The sequence below is a fragment of the Poecilia formosa genome, unplaced genomic scaffold (assembly GCF_000485575.1).
Source record: "Poecilia formosa unplaced genomic scaffold, Poecilia_formosa-5.1.2 Scaffold1, whole genome shotgun sequence".
Classification (NCBI taxonomy): Eukaryota; Metazoa; Chordata; class Actinopteri; order Cyprinodontiformes; family Poeciliidae; genus Poecilia; species Poecilia formosa.
Genome location: NW_006799940.1, coordinates 4,879,878 through 4,904,104, shown reverse-complemented (window position 1 = coordinate 4,904,104; position 24,227 = coordinate 4,879,878). Strand labels below are relative to the sequence as shown.

Genomic DNA, 24,227 nt, shown 5'->3' with positions numbered 1-24,227 from the left:
GGATGGATGGATGGATGGATGGATGGCACTGTCCATTTTCATTTTTCATTCTGTGTCGTTATTCGTCGAGGTTTGAAATCACAGGTTCACTTAGTCGTTGAGTTATTAAAATTGTCTTCTTAATGTAAAGTTTAGTTGAAAACAATATTTCTGGAGTTATTATTGTTCAACTTTATCAACTGTAATGCACAAGTTTTGGACAATGTCTTGCTAAGACTTATATGGTTTACGGCACAGATTTATGCTGTTTAGACTCTTAAACACGATCCACTTTGAATGATTGAGAAAGACTCCATCTGTCGTTCACTTTGCAACAATAAAAGCTGGAGCTCCAGTTAATAACGGACAGTCTGGTTTCCACCCACTTCTCCCAGGCTATAAAAATGACCATTAAAATGACTTATGTGTCCTCCTCTTGGCCCCTCTCTCAATCTGTGTGTCTGCCCCTCCATTAGACTCCGTCTGTGGGCGTCTGGACATGCAGGGGTGTTCCTGAAACCTTTCTGTCTCTTGCTTTTCACCCTTCATCTCCACAGCCGCCACCCACCAATGATAAGAAACCCACGGCACACATACTCAGAAACTCAGAGCAACATGTCCCCTCTCCTGGCTACCCTTTGGCCCTCAGAGGTCACCAGGAAAGGCACGTGCTAAAAGAGGTCATGAGTGGGCTTGGGTGGGACCAATGCTTGAGGATTCCCTAAGGGAGACTTTGCAGCCACTGTCAAGCTGTGCTGACAACTGTAAGCCAGCAGATGTTTTATACCTATTTACCCCTCGGGGAGAGTTTAGGCAACAGACCCACAAGTAGAACTTCCCTTTTTGTTTGTTGAGATTGCCTAATGTGTGTAAGGAAAAACATTTAGGCTTATTCTGTGATCATCGAGCTAGAATGTGTCCTTTGATGCCCCGTTGCAGTACTAGGCTTTCCCTTAAGACGTCTCCAGGAGGCATCCATTCCTTCCATGCTTAAATCACATTAACTGGCTCCGTTTAGTACTTTGCTGTAATGACTCTAGTACTCTGACCTCCACCAATAAGCCAGTCTCCTAAATCTGTCCTTTAGGGTATCGAGAACCACTCCATAGAGGACACTAACTTTCGTGTTTGTACTGGGTCTCATTCTTTCAGGCAACACGCAAATATAAGTATCATTGTAACATTTAAAGTGTAGTAAATCATCAAGCTCGCCTTTTGGCTCAACTCTTTTCGTCACAACAGACTTAGAGTTACTTATGAGGGTTGCGGGTTATTTTGCCCTTTCACTATTTTGTATCTTTGCATGTTTTGCCAATGACCTTTTGGGTACCAGATGGTACCTTCTGGTGTGGGAGGTTCTGTTGCAATCATATAAAAAAAAACATGTGGACAGGAGGTGTATAAAGCATGGGTATTAAATGGAAGTAAGAATAGATAAAAGCGCAATGCATTTGTGCAAAATGAAGTGCAAATTGGCAAAGGTGCAAATTGACCAAGAGCCCAGTTTCAACCCAGGTTGGCATTTGCCATGCCCAGTACAATTCACTAAGTCTTTGCAATGATTGAAAAATCTAGATGTAGTTTCACTGACTTAAGAGCTTGTGAATAACAAAAAGAGTGGTTGTTTTTGACCTGCAAGGTATTGATTTTACTTTATATTGGGCATATTTAATCTGTTGATCCTATTCACTTATCATTTTGTTCCTAAAGATACATACCTATAACTTGTCAATATTATGCTGCTTTACTATCATATTAGTATACTTGTGGATCCTGTTTCTTTTTTTTTTCCTTTTCCTTCCCAATCTTTCTCATTATGTTCTTTTAAATATATTTCAGACATAAAATTCACTGTACAGTGAGTCCAGTCTACAAGTCCAGGCCTTGCAAGCTGCTTCTCTTGGTTTCATACATCATGAAAATAATCAATGAGCAGCTTTCAGACAAAGTAGGGGCAGAGGCAGGGTTAGAAGTTATTTATGCAGAGCTGTTTGATGTCTGATTGCTTCTGTGTGATCCTGCTGGCTTATTTATGAGTGTCTGCTTAACTGTCTGTGTTGGCACAGGGGAATCATCGGATTGTGCAACAGGGTTGTTTGTGTTTGTGTCTCCAGTTTTAATGACTCCAATCTTCCCAGATTCTAGTCTCACTACAGTCGTTTGAAGGGAGGACTGGGTCCAGCTGGAAACTCCTCTATTCAAGTGAAACAGATCATGCACTGAGCATACTGGCACACAATACGTGATATACCTGTTTGGTTGCACTTGACTTGCTTTTAGACATCAAACCACGAAAATTATGTGTGCAAACTCTAAAAGGGGACTGTCTGGACACATCTGCTAATATCAAAGTAGAGATTGTTAAACTGCAAAGCTGTGAAGTGGAATTTAGATTGATGACTTGTGTGCGTCCAAATTCCCCTGAAGTTCTGTTTTATGTTGTCCAGTCCACATTTAAAGGTTTAAAGGGGACATAAAGAAAATCCACTTTTATAGCCCTCCACTACATTTTGTTGTGTAAGAATCTCTTGGAGTGCAGAAACGTTGAACTTAGTTTTCCTTATTGAAGCATAAATATTTTTAGATTCTGTTTGGGTCAAATTTTTCAATCCATTCCAGAATGGATTGAACTATTATGTTTCTTTTTTTTAGCTAGTATGAACTGAATTTGCTGCAGAACCACTAAATGACCATAGTGGTGGTACAATGGCAATGTGCCCTTACTTGTGTATTTTAATTACATTGTCATTATTCTTTTGTAACACCTCAGTGTTGAAACATGACATCAGAAACCTGTGTCACTGGCACATGAGGATTGGACTTGAATGGCACTAGTCCAAAACACAGATGAAAAATTAATTGTTAGCCTGTGACCTTGGTTATACTTAAGATTACCTCTGTGTTTGAACATAGGACCCCAAAACAAAATTCCACTGTTGTTCTGATCAAACAGGTGGTTTCATTTTCATAGGTTTTAGCTGTAAAAGATGTGCAAGCATAAAATGCTGACATAGATGAAGCTTTGGGCCAATTTTCCTAAATGTTAAATGCTGCAGTATGAAATATTGACAATACATGCTTGTAAAACGTCTTGAATTAGAATTTTTAAGCACATCCTCAAGAACATCGTTTAGGTTATTTCCCCAATTTTAAAACATTACTTTCTTCCACCAAATTTTTTTAAGACTTGTCCCACAATTTGAAGCTGCAGAATATTTCCCATGCACATTCAGATTCTTATCAAAATCCTACTGGGCTTCACCGCATCTTAAAAGGGCTCTGAGTGAAGTATCCATTTTTTGCAGAATCCCCCCTCCCCCCCCCTGTGCTTTCTTTGCCCCATAGTGTGATTAACTAGAAAGTAGGCTAATCCAAGGCGTGACTGTAAGAGCAAGACTAATTTATTGTAAGGAGAAGAATGTTGTGTATTTTAGGAATGCATTTTTTAGCCTTCAATCTGGAGAGCTTTACTGTACGCACTGTACTCTGTCTCTGTAGACAGGCATTCGGTATTTGTCATTATCATTTGAAAACGTGTTACTGTTGTGGTAATAGTGGAAACTTTGGTTCTTCACTTTTGAGCTTGTGGTTTAATGATGGAAAATTCATGTGACGTCTAAAAGATGCATGTATTGTTTTGATGCTACAGTGTGTTCAGCCTTCTGAGTTAAGAAAAGTAGCTACTTCAAGGTTTAAAGTTGTGACTTTTAGAAAGTTTTGTCATTATCTTTACAAATGCAGATGCCATTTTTTTTATTCTTTCAGTGTCTTAATGTCTCTTTTAGGGATTTTAAATTCAGTTTTCAGGCAGTCACCTACATGCTTGTTTGAGCCATTTTCTGCCATGATAAAGTGGTATAAGTTTTACTTTTCATCCCCCATCTCTCTAAAACTGTGGCATGTGTCTTTCTTTGAGTGGTAATGCTTCCTATAAGTTACCACTTGAAGGGAATTCTTTCTCCCACAGCAAGCCTGCAGCACAGCGTCTTGGAACCTTTCATGGTTTAATGGCTATAATTTGCTTAAAATAATCCCAATAAATTTATGAAGCTGTAAATGCTTAAATGTGGCATGATGGTACGTAATGCAGGCTTTGGTTTTTTTTGTTGCTCTCGCAAAAACGAAAGGATTTCATGGCTTTTAAATGTTTTGAAGTATAGTTAATGATATGTTGTGCCTTGGAAAAGTATTCGTACCCTCTGAACTTATTCAGATTTCTTTTTACGATTCAACACACACTTATATGCTACTTAAACCATGTGTGGAATGCATGCCACACATTTCAGATTATTATTGTTTGTTAAAAATTTTGAAGACCATATACAAATCACTTTCTACTTCACAATATGTTATATTTTGTGACTGTACTGTGACAACATTTTAAAAGACGTTTGAGGGGTATGAATATTATCGCCTGGCACTGCACTTGGACTTTTCCGCCTAATCTTGTAGTTTCTGCAGCCTGTTGAATATCTCTAAGTGTGAATGTAAATACCCATATTTGTGGCATTATATCAGGTTTTAATCTGTTAATATTCACCAGAGTAATACATTAGTACTGGGGGCAAGAAGGTTTACTTTACATAATAAACTGAGTTAAAAGCCTAAGCTCTTCAATAAGATTCTGTGTAAGCTAACACTGTAACAACATGCCAGTTATACCTAAAGCTGCTGCTATTGTTCATGCACTGAGGCGATAGCCAATAGGAAGAGACTGCATCTTTCAAACAGAAAACTAGACTCTCCACCTGGGCCAAGAGTGTTGTCAAACCCACGTTTCTCTCTCTCTCTCTCTCTCTCTCTACGGGCTTGGCAGACTCATTATGAGCAAAGACAACAATCTGAATGAACCTGGACCACAAACTGAATTAGTCAAAGCCCGGCTGACCTGAAAGGCGAGACAGGTGACGTTGTGGGAAAGCTGCGAGCTTGAAGGAAAACTTCTCACAGCAGCTTCCTTCTCTGTCTTGTTGACACAACACAGTAACTCGTCACTAATCTCCATCATACCTGACCTCCTCCCTCACCGGGTCAGACTTAAGGGTCCTCACATGACCACAAATGAGAAGCTAAAGGTCCAGTTATACGGTCTGTGAGCTGAACACCCGACTGACAGGTTTAATTGCGTCACAGGAAAAGGTCCCGTCTCGGTTGGGCCTTAAGACACAAAAGGCAGGTGCAGCTTCGTCTGTCTTTGTTTATAATAGATCCAAGTGGTCCCTCTATTGAGATTAAACATGTTAATATCAACAAAGAGCTCAGACAAAAGTGACCTGTTTGTACAAGAGCAGCTTCTCCACCGCAGCCTCCTGTCTTTTAATGGCCGAACAAACAAACCTGTAGACAAAATAGCGTGACAGCTTTTGTTAGGGGTAAAGGGCAGAGATCTAGTTAAAGAAGTAGTTTGAAGCCACATGAAAAGAAAAGGGCGGAGGGAACGGGAGGAGGAAGATGCCTGGGTGTTCCTCCATTATTGTTAAGCTGTCTGCCTTTGAGGGACACCTGTCATTGGCCGTGGTGTCCATACAGCCGCCCAGTTTGCTGGTCTTTAAAGCAGCCCTCATTCAACAGGTAGAAGGAGGACGAACAATAGGTATGTTCCTGAAATAGCAGGAGGGGAAAAAGAGACAACTTGGAGTCTTAAGAAAGCACCTGAGGGTTCTTTTGAGATAATCTGTTTGTTTTTTCTTCCCTCCCTGCCCCCCCTTTCTGGGGTGGAGTAAGGCCCATCACAGCGGTTATAGTGAAGAAACTGTTGCACAAGGACGCCTCTTTGAAGAAACCTCCAAATGGCAATTTCTCTAAGCTATCTTAATCCAAGTCTGTTTCGCTGCCTTCCTAACCCTGTCTGTTTCCTTGGTTACACAAATGCGCTGTTATAGCACGATAGGGGGCTCTGCCAGGAACCAGCTTCGGATAATGCGATACTGTTACAACATCACCAGAGGTCCCATATTCAGGAGCCAAACAGGCTTGTCCTGACCACATTGTTTGTGTTGATGTTTTGTTTCTTTATGTGTGTGTACGCCTGCGTGTGTGTGTGAGTGTGTGTGTGTGGTCCTGCTGCCAGGGGGAATGCCAAGTTCCCTCTCACTCTGGAATGTGGCAAGAAGTAGACAGGGGGTGTATGCAGTTGTGGGAGATCGTAGTGGGTGGAGGTGGAGGGGGTGGACCAGCAAAGCCCAAATCATTAAAACAATCACAATTTGAGAAATGATGTCTTGATGAAATGTCCAAGTCACATAAGTGCTGCTCAGACAGCCTTTAACTTGAGATAATGTTAATGTTAATTTGAATTAGATAGACAGTTCCTACAAGTATCGGAAATAATATATATAACAAAGGCAGGTACTGTTGTTTTTTTTGGGGGGGCTTGAACTTTTAATAACTTGATAGGTGTTATACAAATCATTCCCACATAAATACTGACTGCATATTCCCTCCTTTTCCATTTTCACGTCTAAAAATCTGTTAGTTGGTGAAATGACCACTTCTAAAAGCATCTCTATTTTAGAGAGAGGCTGACCTTTCCAAGCCCTCAAATGTCTCCTCTGTTTCCCTTCCTCCTTTTAACTGTGGTCATGGTGATAAGGGGCCAATGTATGTGTGAGAGCGCCTTGTTCAAGTGTTTTGTTGTGTGTGTTTGGATACACCGTGTGTGTGTGTGTGTGTGTGTGTGTGTGTTCCTTCCTCTTTTATACTGCTGATCAAATAGGGATAATTGAATCGCGCTGTGTTCATGTTGAGTTTATGTGAGTTTGAGTGTATTGACTTTTTGCTAAATGTGTTTGCAGTTGGAATGAAAGGAAGTTTTAGATCAGTTAGATGTATTTAGTTTGTTGAATAATGATCATTTAAATTAGAATGTGCATGGCTTATTTTGCAGTGTCTTGCAAGAGTATTACACATTAATAGTCTGACGTTTTTTTCTCATTACAACTTCACTGTAATTTATTTGGAACGTTTTGTAATAGACTAGCAAAAACATGTTATTGCTCTACATTATTGCATGTATGACTCTCAAAATATGACACACATTTTAGTAAAATGACATGCATATTTGTTAGTTCATATGACTAAACAGTTTTCAAACCTCTTTATGTTGCACTTCTGGAGAATAAACATTTTATATGTGAACATCACTTGTCAAATATGAAATTGCTAAAAGGGTATATATATATATATATATATATATATATAATATACATTTTCAGTGAGCTGCAAATTATGTTTGATTTTTCTATTTGTTGCAGTTTAAAGGATTAAAGTAGAGGAGATCCAAGAAAACATTTGCAATGTTTCATAAAAATGCATCTGTGCTGGCTTCTCTCTGTTTTAAAGGCGGCCTATCCAAAGTTTTGAGGAACTACACTGAACAGGCCTGCGACGGAGAGTTCCTGTCTGTTCGTTGTCCCCTCCGTACCACCATAACTGTCCAATCAGCTTTCTACGGTAGAAAAAGGCCCTCTGATCCTCGACAGTGTCCTCAAACTTACCAGGCACTCCTGAGCTCCTACCACTCCCAGGAGGATGATCGACATTGTTCGGTGTCCACCGCGCTACAGGTAAATAACCAGGACAAAGTGATAATCTGTAATGTCCTTCTTTAGTTTCTAATTCTGATTTAGCTCTTTTACAAATTCCAGTTTCATCCATGGCATTGCTCACCTGTTAGTCCCGTTTTAGCACGTAAACAAACGTGTTCTTTTTCTCCAACTTTCTGTGGCAGAATGTGTCCCACAAGGTGGTCAAATTGGACAAGGGTAACTTTTTTTGTGAAGCCACTGATTATGTAATGCTTTGTTGGGGTGTTTTCCGCAAAATTACCCACTTTAAATGGGAAAGAGGCTTGTGTATTCCCACGGCACAATGCGATTTCATGGAGTTTTTGCTTCAGCATCCTTTCCCAAATTAGGATGCGGTGGGACTAAAACCACCGCTTTGCAACGCAGACACAACCACATATTGTTAAGCATTCATTCAGTTGTTAGCTTCATTCTTGGTTGGATTTAAAGATAACTGCGTTGGAGTTTGTTGTTTTGTTTAAATGTCTTGTTAAGCCAATGCAGTATATATAAAGTTAAGGCTAAATCTGCACAGTTTAAATGTGTATACAATCTTTTATTGCTGTTTAAAATTATTTTCTCTAAACTTACTTGAATGTCAAAATGGACACTTTTTTGTCTTTTAATATGGGATAATTTTTATTTGATATTGATAAAACATTACAAAGAAGCTAAAATAGGAACTTATTTAACTCTTGAATAATTCACCAGTTTTTTGTATGTTTAATCAATGACAGATTTTTGTCTTGCTACATGATAAATTTTTTCCTGGATATTTTTTGTTTTAGGCAACAACATAAAGTTGGTATATTGGGAGACATACATAAAATTTCTCCCAAATATATCCATATTTCACTGCATTACTAAATTCTCACATTGACAAAGAAATTTGGATAACAGACTAAGTTTACCCTGTCACCTCACACTGTGCAGAGGAACTCAGAGGGCGGGGGAAAAAAAAAAAATCTAGGATACTGTTGAATGTTCTCACCTGGGATGCAGATGACGAAACCAGAGCATTAAAAACAATACCAGGAAATTACAAGAGTGGAGTTTCCCAAAGTTTTTTCTTACCTTGGCTTTCCATGGATATAGCCAGCCTGTTTGAAGTGGGTTTAGGTTTGCAGGGTCCCGATTTCACCATCATTTTTGTTTATTGTTCTCCCTCTAAAGCTGCCTTTGGTTCTCTCCTGCTCTGTGTCACTTTTCTTCTTTAGAAAATGTTGGACGAGTGCCAAGACAGAAGGAGCTGTCAAGTCCTTGTCAACAGCCGTGTGTTTGGGATGGACCAGTGTCCTGGCAGCAGTAAATACCTCATTGTCTGGTACAAATGCAGACCTAGTAAGTCCATCATCGCCTTCTCTGACATTTTTGTCCCTCCCATGTGACCCTTGGACCTTTTTTTTTTAAGTCACCCGTACAGAGAGGGCTTTTAAAAAAAAAAGAAAAACGTCTTTGCCTCCTTTGAACTTTTTCACACTTTGCTTTATTGGAATTTTATGTGATAGATCAATACAATGCAGTGACAGGAAGGTGAAGGAAAAATTATGAGACGTTTACAAAGTTTTTACTGATAAAAAAATAAAATAAAATAAAATAAAATAAAGTAAAAATGGGGCATACATTTGAATTTGAATTTAATTTAATCTCTCCAGTGTAATATCTGCAAAACACAAGTAAAAATAAAAATTACATTTGCTGCTTTTCGTGACTTTTAAAGATGCAGCAGAAATACTGGCTAGGAGTGACATAAAGCATGACTTTTCACATCAAACTGGCCACACGTAACACGCTGTGGTGATAGTCAAAGTTTGGGAGAACATGAATGAAAATTGGCAATTTGACATCATGTTAGAGGATTCTGTTAGAAGCTTAAAATGATGTGAGACTATGACAAAGGTTCACCTTTCTGCAAGGCAAGTTGGAAATTAAATGGCGTGGTTTATATTAAAGCAAGTTCAAGTGTCAAAGTGGCCTTGCCATTGTCCAGATGTATGTCTAATTTGCGGGGACACTGTTCACCCAACCCGACCAAGCTTTATGTATTTTTCAAGTAACAAGGGAAAGTAAAATGTGACTCCAGATGTTCAAAGGTAGGCATATCCCAAAACATTGGTTTTACAAAGTATTGACTCGGAGGTGCTGAATAGATGCTACTTTTGATGGACTTCAGAATTTTGAAAACCATACATGTTTTGCCATCTACTACAGAATTATGCATCAGTGTGTGTTGACTTATCACCTAAAATCTCAATAATATTGAAGACAGCTGTTGTTGACTGAGACAAATGAGAAAAGGGGTTGCTAAAGCAGCAGAGCACTCTCCTTTTTATCAGTTAATTTCCCTGTAATGTAATCTTTCTGTATCTGTTGAGATCTCTTCTTTTACTTTTAAAGAAAAAGTCTTTGCGTTTTTCTCCCATTATCACCAGTGAGCCTGTGAGCCAGCAAGTTAAGAGTATCACTTCAGAGGTGAGCTTCAACAGTGCAGTAATCCCACCCAGATTTTAGCATCCATTCAAATCTAAGAGCTGTGCTGAGCCAAGCTGCACTGAGCTGTGTAAAACTTCTCGCTAGAGTGACCACAAGTGAGCAATAATCCACTGATCCTCCTGGTGCCCCCTTCCTCCCCAACTCTTTCTTTCTGCACCGGACGCCGGGGCCAATCAACAGCTCTTTGTTCGGTGTCACTTAACCAATGGCTTCTGTGCGGAAGAAAGAAAGGCCACATGGGGCGTTGGTGAGGTGCGACAGGCAGGTGTCACTGCTTCTGAAAGGGAAGTCGGATGGAGGGCACCTCAAGTGAAGAAAAACAGAGAGGGAGAGAAAGCAAGAGTGAATCCATCACCAGGGAATATCCTGTCCGTTTTGTCTGCCGTCTTCAGCCGACATTCCTGTTCCACTCCCCACATGGACGGAGACGGAGCTGCCGTTGTGTTTTCATTTCAAGGCCAGTGGATCTGCTCCTTGCTGTCACAGGTCACTTTGGCTGGGTGTGTCTGAGGAATTCCTCTGCGTGGCTCGGCACGTTAACTCATTAATTTCCCTCTGCATGTCATTGTTCTCGAGGAATTAAAAACTCAGTTTCCTGTTACCAGAACATATGCTTAACCTATGAAGCACAATTTGCGTGACGTTTTATTGTTTTGGGACATTTTTAGAGGAGATCTTAGTGATAACTGAAAACATAAATAAAATTGTGAAACTTTGTGTGATTGTTTCTTCTCCCTGTCCACAGATGAGTATAAAAGTAAGGTTGTCTGTGAGGAGGAGCAGATGAGGCTCAAATGCAAACAGGGCATGCAGATTTCTGTTTACTCCGCCATGTTTGGTCGAACTCAACAAGGCACGCTGGAGTGCCCCCCTCACGACCGGAGGCCCCCATCAGTGGGTGAGTCACATTCTCAGTGTCAGCTTTCGTGATGCACCACAGTTAAGGCTGTTTGGTAATTCTCTTTTCACACTAATGGATGGCAAAGCTTTTGGTGGATGTCATTCAGCACACAATGCTCATACGAGGTTCCGTTGATAAAACTGCTTTTTTTGTTGCAGATTTGTTCATTGTTAGTCTTTATATCAGATATCAAGTTTTGTTGTTTGTTGCGTGGTTAGTAGTTTTCAAAATGTCTTCTGCTGCTCTACTCCAACAACCAAGATATGTCTGTATGACAAAATGTAAAAGAATCAGTTCCCTTTCACTTTGGTGTTTGAAACTTTAATTGATGTTTTTTTTTTCTTCTTCTTCTTCTTTGATAGCATAGTATTGGAACATCATTTTAGCATTATGCAGTTTCCCTCCAAAATGCTCTCATTTGTAAAAGGTTTCGTCATTTTTCGCAGAGGATTGTGGGTCAAAATTTATCAGTGGTGATGTTAAAGACTCACAACGACACCACCGCAGGTCGTTGTCGCTAACCATTCATTTTACTGGCCAATATGTGTTGATGTTCTCAGTGAAATTGGTCATGAAACTTCATCTCATTAGCAAGATGTCTGTTACCCTTCCATCTATCATGAAAGGTCATGCTTGTCTCTATTGAAAACCTAGAAAAACTAGAACCTAGAGCAAACAGGAAGAAAATAAACCAAACCCATCTGGAGGAAGATTCTTGCTGCTGTGTTCTCAACTAGTCCTATAGAGTTTTAAAATTAAGTTTCGCTACTGTAAGACTAAACCAGTCTTAATTTATATTAACATAAAAGTGCAACATTTATGCAGTATTTGTACAGTTTAGTAGAGTTTAGTGGTGACCCTCTTTCTTCACAACAACACTTTTGGGTTAATTTGAGATCATGGGAGAAATAAACACATGAAGAGACGAGCTGTGAATACTATCGGACCTATGTCCTTCAATCTCCTTAACTGCCCAGCTTATTTTGTCATACATGTTTTCTTTTTACTCTTACAATTACTGTTTTGGGAATTGCCAATAGCATCCTTTGGCAGCCTTGTGTAAAACAAAAGTACAAGACATCATTCCTAAATGGAAAATCCAATGATTTCAATGAATTTAACATGTCAGAACTTGAACTTCTTTTAACTACAAAACAAAGTGCCTGTTGAATATTCCCTTCATTAACTTCTTTCAACTAAGAAGATATTTCCTGAACGGGGTTCTTGTGGTTTCTTAAGGCCTCATAATTTCCTATGATGCCACTAGCTTCAAATGATCTTGAGGAAACATCCTGCACCAGCTATTTAAACCTGTTTATACCTGCCCTGCAATTTCTGGGTGATTAAAAATAACTTTTGACACAATATACCACCTTGCATTTTATACACTTGTTTTGAAAGCGTTTTCAGATAAATAAATAAAAAAAAAACATCTCTCAGGGCGAATGACGAAAGACGCAGTCAAACATGCAAACACTGCCAGAGGACTGGGGTGGAATGCAGATCAAATGTCATCCAAAGTGCACATTCTGGCCTGTAGAAAAGGGGACATATTGAATTCCCGTACATGCAAGACTGTGCAGTGGATGTGCGCATCTGAGCACTTGGGATGTTCAGATGTACACTTGTCCTTGTTATAGAGGAATGTTAATGACTCGAAGCTGGGACCTACTCTGAGTATTAGTGCAGCTACTGTGGCATTGGCCCAAAGTCTCATTGCTAACTAGCTAATTTACTTTGCTCCACCTTTATTTTTGTCATTGCACTGGAGGAAATAATGACAGAGGATTTTAGTGTGGATGCACCTGTTTTTCTACATCTCCCTTGATCTGAAAGCTGGGGGCCATTTTTAGATGTAGGGGTTAACATAATGAGTTTCTGACAAAGGTCTCAGCTCAGCGTTGACAGCCTGACAATGGCGTCATTCACCGAGTCATCATAGACAAATGTACAGAACAGCTTTGTGTGGGAATGTCTACATGTATCTATGTCCTTTTGTATATACATGAGCACTGATAGCTGCGTTGAAGGGGTCCTCGCACAGGTGGACCGAAAATGTGCAACAGGTAGCAGGCGACTTTAGGCGCCTCAGGATTTGGTTTCAAGTTCAGACCCAAATACAGTAGCTCCCAACACTGAAAAATCCAATCACAATAGAGCAGAGGAAAACCAAGGTCTTTCTCTCTAACACTGAGTCACTGTGCGTGTGTGTGTGTTTATGTGTGTGTGTGTGTGTGTGCTTGTGAAATCAAGCCATCCATAACCATCTCCCGAGGCTGTTTCAAAAAGACTTGTGGTACTGTAATGGGATTTCCCCTGTCATCTCTGCCTTTGATGTGGCTGCCATGTCACCTGGAACAGGAAATAAGGCTGCCTCAAGTGACAGCCTAGTTACGCAGTATTAATTCTTTCTAGATCACAAAGTGGCATGGTGCCTCTTGTAACTCTAAATGATTTCATAAGTTTGTTTTGTACCCACAGTAATTTTTAAATGTGTGTGCCAACAGCAGAGCTTAGGACAGTCTCCCAAAATACATGGACCTAGTAAGTTTAATGTTGCCTGAGGTGAGTTCACACCATATCTGCACCTGCCCAGGTGTGCTGTTTATTATGCATGGAGACGTAGAAAGTGATTCACAGATTCTCATCTTGAATCAGGTGTGAACTGTGACAAGGGTACCTTTTATTCTTGCTCTGTTTGGATGTTTTGGGTCGTTATTCCGTTTGATCAAGTAAACTACAGGCTGCATTGTCCGCCGTCCGTCTTCCCATGAACACTGACCAGCTCCCTGTCACATGATGTTACCACCGCCAGTTTTCACCCTGCTTTATTCTTGATTTGTGAATGCGTGACTAATAGTGGTCCTGCTGACAATTTATTCCACCTCCACCCACACGACAAAACGTGGAAAAGTTCAAAGGAGTGTGAATACTTTTGCAAGGCACTGTGCTTGAAGTGTGCACATTGACTGCAATTTACTGCTTTTTAGATCATACATCTGGCCGCTTGTTAAATCTAGAGCCCTGAAAAATGTAAAAGATAAAGACGCAAGCAGGTACATGAAACATGCGCACATAACTAAAGCCTCTTTGATCCCATCTTTTTTTCTTGGTTTTTGGGGGGAGTGAGGGAGCGACTGGCAACCTTTGGTGGTGAAGGAGAATCCTCAAAGTAAAGGGGCTTGCCTCAGCTCTGCTCTCTCATCTGCAACATTAACATCACACACACCTCTTGACATCTAAATAGGCCCCCATGCCTGGCATGCAGGATTTCAGACATTTTTTCCCCCTCTCTTTGGGGAGACCATTTTGCTTTCACTTTTGAGTGGCTGCTTCAAAGAAAATATTTAAAATACTTAAACCCAGGCTTATTGCTCTCTCAGGCAAAGCGCAGTTACTTTTAAGATGAAAAGAATTCTTAAAGGCGAATTTGGTGGAAATTTGAAAGTGAGATCTGTGGTCATATTACTTTATTTCTAACAATAAAAAGAAAATGAAGAACATCTAGGGGATAATTTTAGTTGTTGATGATTCAAACTTTTTCATATACTATAAGCCCGTCACACTGTGTGGCTGTTTTTCTTTTCCATCGCTTATGGACATGAGTGGGTGTACTCAGGGGCGGAGCCAGGGGTTGTACCAGCGGTTCCGCCTAGCCTTAAACCCCCATGCCTAACTGAGTACTGCTGATGATTATGTTCATTTCTTTAGAATCACAATGCACCTATCTCCTGATAGATGCACCCAGCAGGTTAATGAAACTTGTCCCACAAATCATCTCAAGCCAGTTAGTGGAACTGGACAATGAGTTGACTGTACTCCAGTGTTTTCCACAGTTTCCAGTTCTGAACCCAGTTGAGCAAGTTTGAGATGTGGTGGAAGAGGATATTTATATCATGGACATGAAGTAAGCAAATATGCAGAAAATGCATGAAATGATCATGTCGATATGGACCAAGATCTCTAAGGAACGCTTTTGACACTTTTCTCAGTCTGGACCACAACTACAACCATTTCTACTAAACGAGGTGGTTAGTTCATGTCCATTTGTTAGCTTGTTTGAGGCATTTTCACAAATGCTCACTTTGAGCCTCCCTTTCAAGCAGCACTGTGTGTAGTGGAAAGCAGGTGAGTCAGAGTGAAAGAGGAGACGGGGATGTATGACGGGCTTCTCCGGCCATTGTTTTTAAATTCCAGGAAAGGTGTGTGTGTAGGTGGAAAAAACAGGGGTGTTTTGGAAGTTGCTGCGGATATACTGATATGAGCGTGTCTGTTTGTATATCTGTTTCCTCACCGTATCAGTTAAGAGGTCTTTTTTTTTTTTATTGAACAGAAAGCAGGTTTAACTCACGGCCATCCTAAAAACAAATATACCAGTATATACCTTTCCAAAGCGAAAGCAACGTTAAGCGTCAGTAGGCACAAGGTTGTATTTGATATGTTATTGTTCTGGTGTGTTATCATGTGAAAAGATGGGAGCATGTTAAAACAAGAAGAAGGTGGGGGAAGCTTGTACACAATCCAGCATTGATACTTGTAACATGAGGTGGGAAGGTAAAAGTTTCCATTTGATGTGGGACATGGCTAAAGGTGCAAACTGTGATACTACTGATACAGGGTGTCGTAGCAACAGAAACTTTGGGAGGACATAAAATGGAGCTGTAGCTGATTTGTTATTTCACTCTATTAGTAGATGCAATCAGAAAAAAATATTGTTTCGCATGTGACTCTTGCTTGATTTGAAAGTATGTGGGTGTAAATGGGTGTGTTTTGCCTGGAAACTCCTCTGCCTGTCTTGGCTTTTGACCTTCTTTGCCTGTACAATGGTCCTGTCCTTATTTTGTTTTGAGGATAAAATGGTGGTAGCACAATCTTGGGAAATTGTTAAGGGTAAAGGTTAGAGGCCACTAGTTCTTTTTTTTTTCTTTACATGCCTTCTTGTGTTTGTGTGTGTGTATAAAAAGAGACTGCATAATGCTGTATCCTTGTCAATCTATGTTAATACCACTAATGAGAGCCTGCAGGACAGACCCTTTTAAACTAATCACTCTGTGCGTGTGCGTGTGTGTGTGTGCGTGTGCGTGTGTGTGTGTGTGTGTGTGTGTGTGCGACTGTGGTAGAAGACAAAGCACGCATGTGTTTCTCTGAACCTCCTGCACCTCAACGTCTTCGTCATTTTCTGAACCCCGCAGACCCGCCGGTGTTCGGTGAGCCCTGTGCCTCACTAATCACCAGGAAGAGAATCAAAGCTTCAGCTAATGGGGAGCTGTCAGTCAGGGGGAACTCTCTCATCAGGGAGGATGTTTTCAATGTAGCATACCAGCTTAAACAAGCCCTTTTGGAGGAAAATGAATGACCTGCTGCTTTTGATTAAAACAGCGGGTCACCGTAGACATGTTTATTAAAGCTGGACAAAAAAAAAAAAAAAAAAAAACGCAGCATAAACATTGTGTCTTTACATATGCATGATCACCTGCAGAGAAATCTTGAATTATAAGGTTCAGGTCTTGTCATTTCCCTAATTTTGTCTTAAGGTGTTAGAGAGCAGTGCACCCTGTCAGAAATCAGAGCGATTGGAACTACACACACGGACAAAATCGTTAGCAAGCCTCCTTCGACGACCGAAAAGCCCACGATGAAATACTTGCAATGAACAAAAGTGATAAACAAAAACTTACTTAAAATTAACCAGTGAAACTCAGACATTGTTTTTGAATTATGGTTCAACAAAATCATTTTAAAAGGGCGGAATATTATGCACAATCAACTTTTCTTTTAGCTTTATATTATTTCATAATGTAATTTCCTCGTCAAAAACATACCTGCAGTGTTGCTTTGACTTTTTCATGCATGTTCAAGACATCCTTGGATGTCCTGTGGCAACCATTTGGAAATGCTTTAGGGTCGGCTCTGGCAATGTATCACCTATTTCCACAAAGGTCAGCTTTGGAGCCTCATTCCCCAACTGAGGCTCCAGTTGAAGTGCGCCTTCTCCAGATCTCAAAAAGGTTAATGGAGGGTTTCTTACGATTTGTTCTTGCCACCCGTATCAAAAGCTTTATCAACTAGCCATGCATTAGTCTGTCAGAGGTCAAAACCGCACTTATTCACTGATTCTGAAGCTGTGTTCTTGCTCGTGTACTGTCAATCTCTTCCCTGAATAGTTACACTCATCGAGGTAATCTAAAAGTTTTTAGAATGTCACCAGCAGTGAGGCAGTGAAGTGAGCTGTCATTTTCACTAAATGTGTTACTCTGCGAAGAAATGTTTGCTGCCAATTGAGTGGGTCGTAGAAAAGAGTTAAAAGACACATGCACCTTTTTTTTTTTCCCTCGCTGTCCACAGAAGAAGTTAAGCTTCTCACGTTTTAGGTCAGTTAGAATTACTTAAATGATTTAGATTTTCTAAATCCCTCAATAATGAGAGAGAGAGAGAGAGAGAAAGAGAGAGAGAGAGAGAAAGACGATAATTTACGAAACTAAAATCTTCAAAACAACTTAGGACAGCTGTTAAATTTGTATTGACGTTTCCCCATTTCTTGTCTTCCAGTAGTGCTTCAGACATCTTTATTCATTGCAATGCAAATGAGCATGTGAGTCTGTGTGTTTGAGGTGACAGAGGGAACTGTGTAACCTCTGAGGTGAACAGCTTGTTTCTGGATCTTCTTACTGGTTCCCACAGGGTGCCATCTTGCTTACCTTAATGCACAAATTATGACTTGTTATTACATTAGTTTATTACACACAATTCTAGCTTCCACTAATGTGGTTTAAATTGTTCTTTTTCTTGGTCATAAATCAGGATGGCATAGTTAAAGGCAGTTTTTTTTTTTTTAATTCCCTATATTGACACTATACATATCTACTAGATTGCCCTCGCGGTCTTCCTGACTGTGACATTTGACCTCTGACCTTCGCCGTAATTTGTTGCGGCCTGTTGACGTGTGAGCCGAGTTTTAACCAGCCTTTTCTCTTTACCTTTGGCTTTTTTTTTTTCCCCATCCTCTATTTAAGGCCCACCAGGGGAGACAGTGAGACAGCCAAGTGTCCACTTTCAAAGGCTCGTTTCCTCCTGTTGTTTTAAGGGGTTTAGGTGAACCACAGAGGCCCGAGAGGCATCCATGCGAAACCAGGAACCATTCACGCTCCCATTAGACACACAGCAGGAGTTTGTTCTGACTTTATCTGTTCTGACGCGCTTTTGTGCTATTTTGTCGCCGTTTGTATTAAGAAATGAAGCACACACACACACAAAAAAAAATAATAATCCACTGGGGGTGCTTCAGTAAATCACAATTGGTTGTTCATTTATCTAGCGTTGTGCTAGATAAACGGACAGTTAGCCGGCTTCAGGGTGAACGCCTTTCAAGCTCACGTCGACTTAATCTGTGCAGTCACGCTTCCCCCGTTGATGAGAGCTGCAGATGAGAGGTTCACGAGGAGATGGCAGGTGCTTAGTGATGATGTATGAGAGACCCGTCCGTCCATTCCTTTGCCTCGTCTCCCCACACGAACACACACAGATGCTGGATCATGTGTCCTTTGGACAATTTAGGGCTCCTGGAAGCTTTCTGATGTGGACACACACACAGATCGATGTAGTGCCGCGAGCTGAGCTGAATGAGGAGAGGGTTTGAGTGTGTTTGTTTACACCTAGAGCTGCTGCGGTTGACGTACTAGTTAGTGCACTAGTAGAAACATGAATACTGAAGGAGAGTGACTGTTTTCTTTTTTCCTGTTCTGTTATTGTAACAACTGAATATGAAGTAGGAGTTTGCAACTTTGAATGCGACTGAAATTTGTTATAAGTGAAGAATTTCACTTACTTTTATTTGATTACATTTATCTTTCTATCTGATACACATCAAGCTGATGATTTGGTTCTCCTATCTCTTCTTATTTTTGCTAAGATTTATGTCAAAATTTAATTGAAGAAGAATTTGAATCATGTAGCTTTAAAGATAACCAAAATATATATATTTCTGCATTTACTAAATCTATATGTGAGTTTGACTTTAAAAATTATTTTTTTCTTTTACGTATAAAAATGGAGGTGATTTTATTGGTTTACNCTGACTGCATATTCCCTCCTTTTCCATTTTCACATCTAAAAATCTGTTAGTTGGTGAAATGACCACTTCTAAAAGCATCTCTATTTTAGAGAGAGGCTGACCTTTCCAAGCCCTCAAATGTCTCCTCTGTTTCCCTTCCTCCTTTTAACTGTGGTCATGGTGATAAGGGGCCAATGTATGTGTGAGAGCGCCTTGTTCAAGTGTTTTGTTGTGTGTGTTTGGATACACCGTGTGTGTGTGTGTGTGTGTGTGTGTGTGTTCCTTCCTCTTTTATACTGCTGATCAAATAGGGATAATTGAATCGCGCTGTGTTCATGTTGAGTTTATGTGAGTTTGAGTGTATTGACTTTTTGCTAAATGTGTTTGCAGTTGGAATGAAAGGAAGTTTTAGATCAGTTAGATGTATTTAGTTTGTTGAATAATGATCATTTAAATTAGAATGTGCATGGCTTATTTTGCAGTGTCTTGCAAGAGTATTACACATTAATAGTCTGACGTTTTTTTCTCATTACAACTTCACTGTAATTTATTTGGAACGTTTTGTAATAGACTAGCAAAAACATGTTATTGCTCTACATTATTGCATGTATGATTCTCAAAATATGACACACATTTTAGTAAAATGACATGCATATTTGTTAGTTCATATGACTAAACAGTTTTCAAACCTCTTTATGTTGCACTTCTGGAGAATAAACATTTTATATGTGAACATCACTTGTCAAATATGAAATTGCTAAAAGGGTATATATATATATATATATATATATATATAATATACATTTTCAGTGAGCTGCAAATTATGTTTGATTTTTCTATTTGTTGCAGTTTAAAGGATTAAAGTAGAGGAGATCCAAGAAAACATTTGCAATGTTTTGTAAAAATGCATCTGTGCTGGCTTCTCTCTGTTTTAAAGGCGGCCTATCCAAAGTTTTGAGGAACTACACTGAACAGGCCTGCGACGGAGAGTTCCTGTCTGTTCGTTGTCCCCTCCGTACCACCATAACTGTCCAATCAGCTTTCTACGGTAGAAAAAGGCCCTCTGATCCTCGACAGTGTCCTCAAACTTACCAGGCACTCCTGAGCTCCTACCACTCCCAGGAGGATGATCGACATTGTTCGGTGTCCACCGCGCTACAGGTAAATAACCAGGACAAAGTGATAATCTGGAATGTCCTTTAGTTTCTAATTCTGATTTAGCTCTTTTACAAATTCCAGTTTCATCCATGGCATTGCTCACCTGTTAGTCCCGTTTTAGCACGTAAACAAACGTGTTCTTTTTCTCCAACTTTCTGTGGCAGAATGTGTCCCACAAGGTGGTCAAATTGGACAAGGGTAACTTTTTTTGTGAAGCCACTGATTATGTAATGCTTTGTTGGGGTGTTTTCCGCAAAATTACCCACTTTAAATGGGAAAGAGGCTTGTGTATTCCCACGGCACAATGCAATTTCATGGAGTTTTTGCTTCAGCATCCTTTCCCAAATTAGGATGCAGTGGGACTAAAACCACCGCTTTGCAACGCAGACACAACCACATATTGTTAAGCATTCATTCAGTTGTTAGCTTCATTCTTGGTTGGATTTAAAGATAACTGCGTTGGAGTTTGTTGTTTTGTTTAAATGTCTTGTTAAGCCAATGCAGTATATATAAAGTTAAGGCTAAATCTGCACAGTTTAAATGTGTATACAATCTTTTATTGCTGTTTAAAATTATTTTCTCTAAACTTACTTGAATGTCAAAATGGACACTTTTTTGTCTTTTAATATGGGATAATTTTTATTTGATATTGATAAAACATTACAAAGAAGCTAAAATAGGAACTTATTTAACTCTTGAATAATTCACCAGTTTTTTGTATGTTTAATCAATGACAGATTTTTGTCTTGCTACATGATAAATTTTTTCCTGGATATTTTTTGTTTTAGGCAACAACATAAAGTTGGTATATTGGGAGACATACATAAAATTTCTCCCAAATATATCCATATTTCACTGCATTACTAAATTCTCACATTGACAAAGAAATTTGGATAACAGACTAAGTTTACCCTGTCACCTCACACTGTGCAGAGGAACTCAGAGGGCGGGGGAAAAAAAAAAAATCTAGGATACTGTTGAATGTTCTCACCTGGGATGCAGATGACGAAACCAGAGCATTAAAAACAATACCAGGAAATTACAAGAGTGGAGTTTCCCAAAGTTTTTTCTTACCTTGGCTTTCCATGGATATAGCCAGCCTGTTTGAAGTGGGTTTAGGTTTGCAGGGTCCCGATTTCACCATCATTTTTGTTTATTGTTCTCCCTCTAAAGCTGCCTTTGGTTCTCTCCTGCTCTGTGTCACTTTTCTTCTTTAGAAAATGTTGGACGAGTGCCAAGACAGAAGGAGCTGTCAAGTCCTTGTCAACAGCCGTGTGTTTGGGATGGACCAGTGTCCTGGCAGCAGTAAATACCTCATTGTCTGGTACAAATGCAGACCTAGTAAGTCCATCATCGCCTTCTCTGACATTTTTGTCCCTCCCATGTGACCCTTGGACCTTTTTTTTTTAAGTCACCCGTACAGAGAGGGCTTTTAAAAAAAAAAGAAAAACGTCTTTGCCTCCTTTGAACTTTTTCACACTTTGCTTTATTGGAATTTTATGTGATAGATCAATACAATGCAGTGACAGGAAGGTGAAGGAAAAATTATGAGACGTTTACAAAGTTTTTACTGATAAAAAAATAAAATAAAATAAAATAAAATAAAGTAAAAATGGGGCATACATTTGAATTTGAATTTAATTTAATCTCTCCAGTGTAATATCTGCAAAACACAAGTAAAAATAAAAATTACATTTGCTGCTTTTCGTGACTTTTAAAGATGCAGCAGAAATACTGGCTAGGAGTGACATAAAGCATGACTTTTCACATCAAACTGGCCACACGTAACACGCTGTGGTGATAGTCAAAGTTTGGGAGAACATGAATGAAAATTGGCAATTTGACATCATGTTAGAGGATTCTGTTAGAAGCTTAAAATGATGTGAGACTATGACAAAGGTTCACCTTTCTGCAAGGCAAGTTGGAAATTAAATGGCGTGGTTTATATTAAAGCAAGTTCAAGTGTCAAAGTGGCCTTGCCATTGTCCAGATGTATGTCTAATTTGCGGGGACACTGTTCACCCAACCCGACCAAGCTTTATGTATTTTTCAAGTAACAAGGGAAAGTAAAATGTGACTCCAGATGTTCAAAGGTAGGCATATCCCAAAACATTGGTTTTACAAAGTATTGACTCGGAGGTGCTGAATAGATGCTACTTTTGATGGACTTCAGAATTTTGAAAACCATACATGTTTTGCCATCTACTACAGAATTATGCATCAGTGTGTGTTGACTTATCACCTAAAATCTCAATAATATTGAAGACAGCTGTTGTTGACTGAGACAAATGAGAAAAGGGGTTGCTAAAGCAGCAGAGCACTCTCCTTTTTATCAGTTAATTTCCCTGTAATGTAATCTTTCTGTATCTGTTGAGATCTCTTCTTTTACTTTTAAAGAAAAAGTCTTTGCGTTTTTCTCCCATTATCACCAGTGAGCCTGTGAGCCAGCAAGTTAAGAGTATCACTTCAGAGGTGAGCTTCAACAGTGCAGTAATCCCACCCAGATTTTAGCATCCATTCAAATCTAAGAGCTGTGCTGAGCCAAGCTGCACTGAGCTGTGTAAAACTTCTCGCTAGAGTGACCACAAGTGAGCAATAATCCACTGATCCTCCTGGTGCCCCCTTCCTCCCCAACTCTTTCTTTCTGCACCGGACGCCGGGGCCAATCAACAGCTCTTTGTTCGGTGTCACTTAACCAATGGCTTCTGTGCGGAAGAAAGAAAGGCCACATGGGGCGTTGGTGAGGTGCGACAGGCAGGTGTCACTGCTTCTGAAAGGGAAGTCGGATGGAGGGCACCTCAAGTGAAGAAAAACAGAGAGGGAGAGAAAGCAAGAGTGAATCCATCACCAGGGAATATCCTGTCCGTTTTGTCTGCCGTCTTCAGCCGACATTCCTGTTCCACTCCCCACATGGACGGAGACGGAGCTGCCGTTGTGTTTTCATTTCAAGGCCAGTGGATCTGCTCCTTGCTGTCACAGGTCACTTTGGCTGGGTGTGTCTGAGGAATTCCTCTGCGTGGCTCGGCACGTTAACTCATTAATTTCCCTCTGCATGTCATTGTTCTCGAGGAATTAAAAACTCAGTTTCCTGTTACCAGAACATATGCTTAACCTATGAAGCACAATTTGCGTGACGTTTTATTGTTTTGGGACATTTTTAGAGGAGATCTTAGTGATAACTGAAAACATAAATAAAATTGTGAAACTTTGTGTGATTGTTTCTTCTCCCTGTCCACAGATGAGTATAAAAGTAAGGTTGTCTGTGAGGAGGAGCAGATGAGGCTCAAATGCAAACAGGGCATGCAGATTTCTGTTTACTCCGCCATGTTTGGTCGAACTCAACAAGGCACGCTGGAGTGCCCCCCTCACGACCGGAGGCCCCCATCAGTGGGTGAGTCACATTCTCAGTGTCAGCTTTCGTGATGCACCACAGTTAAGGCTGTTTGGTAATTCTCTTTTCACACTAATGGATGGCAAAGCTTTTGGTGGATGTCATTCAGCACACAATGCTCATACGAGGTTCCGTTGATAAAACTGCTTTTTTTGTTGCAGATTTGTTCATTGTTAGTCTTTATATCAGATATCAAGTTTTGTTGTTTGTTGCGTGGTTAGTAGTTTTCAAAATGTCTTCTGCTGCTCTACTCCAACAACCAAGATATGTCTGTATGACAAAATGTAAAAGAATCAGTTCCCTTTCACTTTGGTGTTTGAAACTTTAATTGATGTTTTTTTTTTCTTCTTCTTCTTCTTTGATAGCATAGTATTGGAACATCATTTTAGCATTATGCAGTTTCCCTCCAAAATGCTCTCATTTGTAAAAGGTTTCGTCATTTTTCGCAGAGGATTGTGGGTCAAAATTTATCAGTGGTGATGTTAAAGACTCACAACGACACCACCGCAGGTCGTTGTCGCTAACCATTCATTTTACTGGCCAATATGTGTTGATGTTCTCAGTGAAATTGGTCATGAAACTTCATCTCATTAGCAAGATGTCTGTTACCCTTCCATCTATCATGAAAGGTCATGCTTGTCTCTATTGAAAACCTAGAAAAACTAGAACCTAGAGCAAACAGGAAGAAAA

The 24,227-nt window shown here is 39.9% G+C and overlaps 2 protein-coding genes across 2 annotated transcripts in view; both read left to right on the top strand.

The window, feature by feature from the left end:
- LOC103135227 (protein eva-1 homolog C-like) overlaps window positions 1-16,294 on the top strand; it is a 31,937-nt gene extending 15,643 nt beyond the window's left edge. Inside the window, exons 2-5 of the mRNA XM_007547853.2 lie at window positions 7,321-7,544; window positions 8,762-8,885; window positions 10,783-10,935; window positions 16,131-16,294. Of these exons, the coding sequence (XP_007547915.1) occupies window positions 7,321-7,544; window positions 8,762-8,885; window positions 10,783-10,935; window positions 16,131-16,294 (665 nt within the window). The remainder of the gene's footprint in view (window positions 1-7,320; window positions 7,545-8,761; window positions 8,886-10,782; window positions 10,936-16,130) is intronic.
- Window positions 16,295-19,924: 3,630 nt separating this feature from the next.
- The window catches only part of eva1aa (eva-1 homolog A, regulator of programmed cell death a), a 49,790-nt gene continuing 45,487 nt past the window's right edge, over window positions 19,925-24,227 (top strand). Inside the window, exons 1-3 of the mRNA XM_007546642.2 lie at window positions 19,925-20,149; window positions 21,364-21,487; window positions 23,385-23,537. Of these exons, the coding sequence (XP_007546704.1) occupies window positions 21,367-21,487; window positions 23,385-23,537 (274 nt within the window). The 5' untranslated portion in view covers window positions 19,925-20,149; window positions 21,364-21,366. The remainder of the gene's footprint in view (window positions 20,150-21,363; window positions 21,488-23,384; window positions 23,538-24,227) is intronic.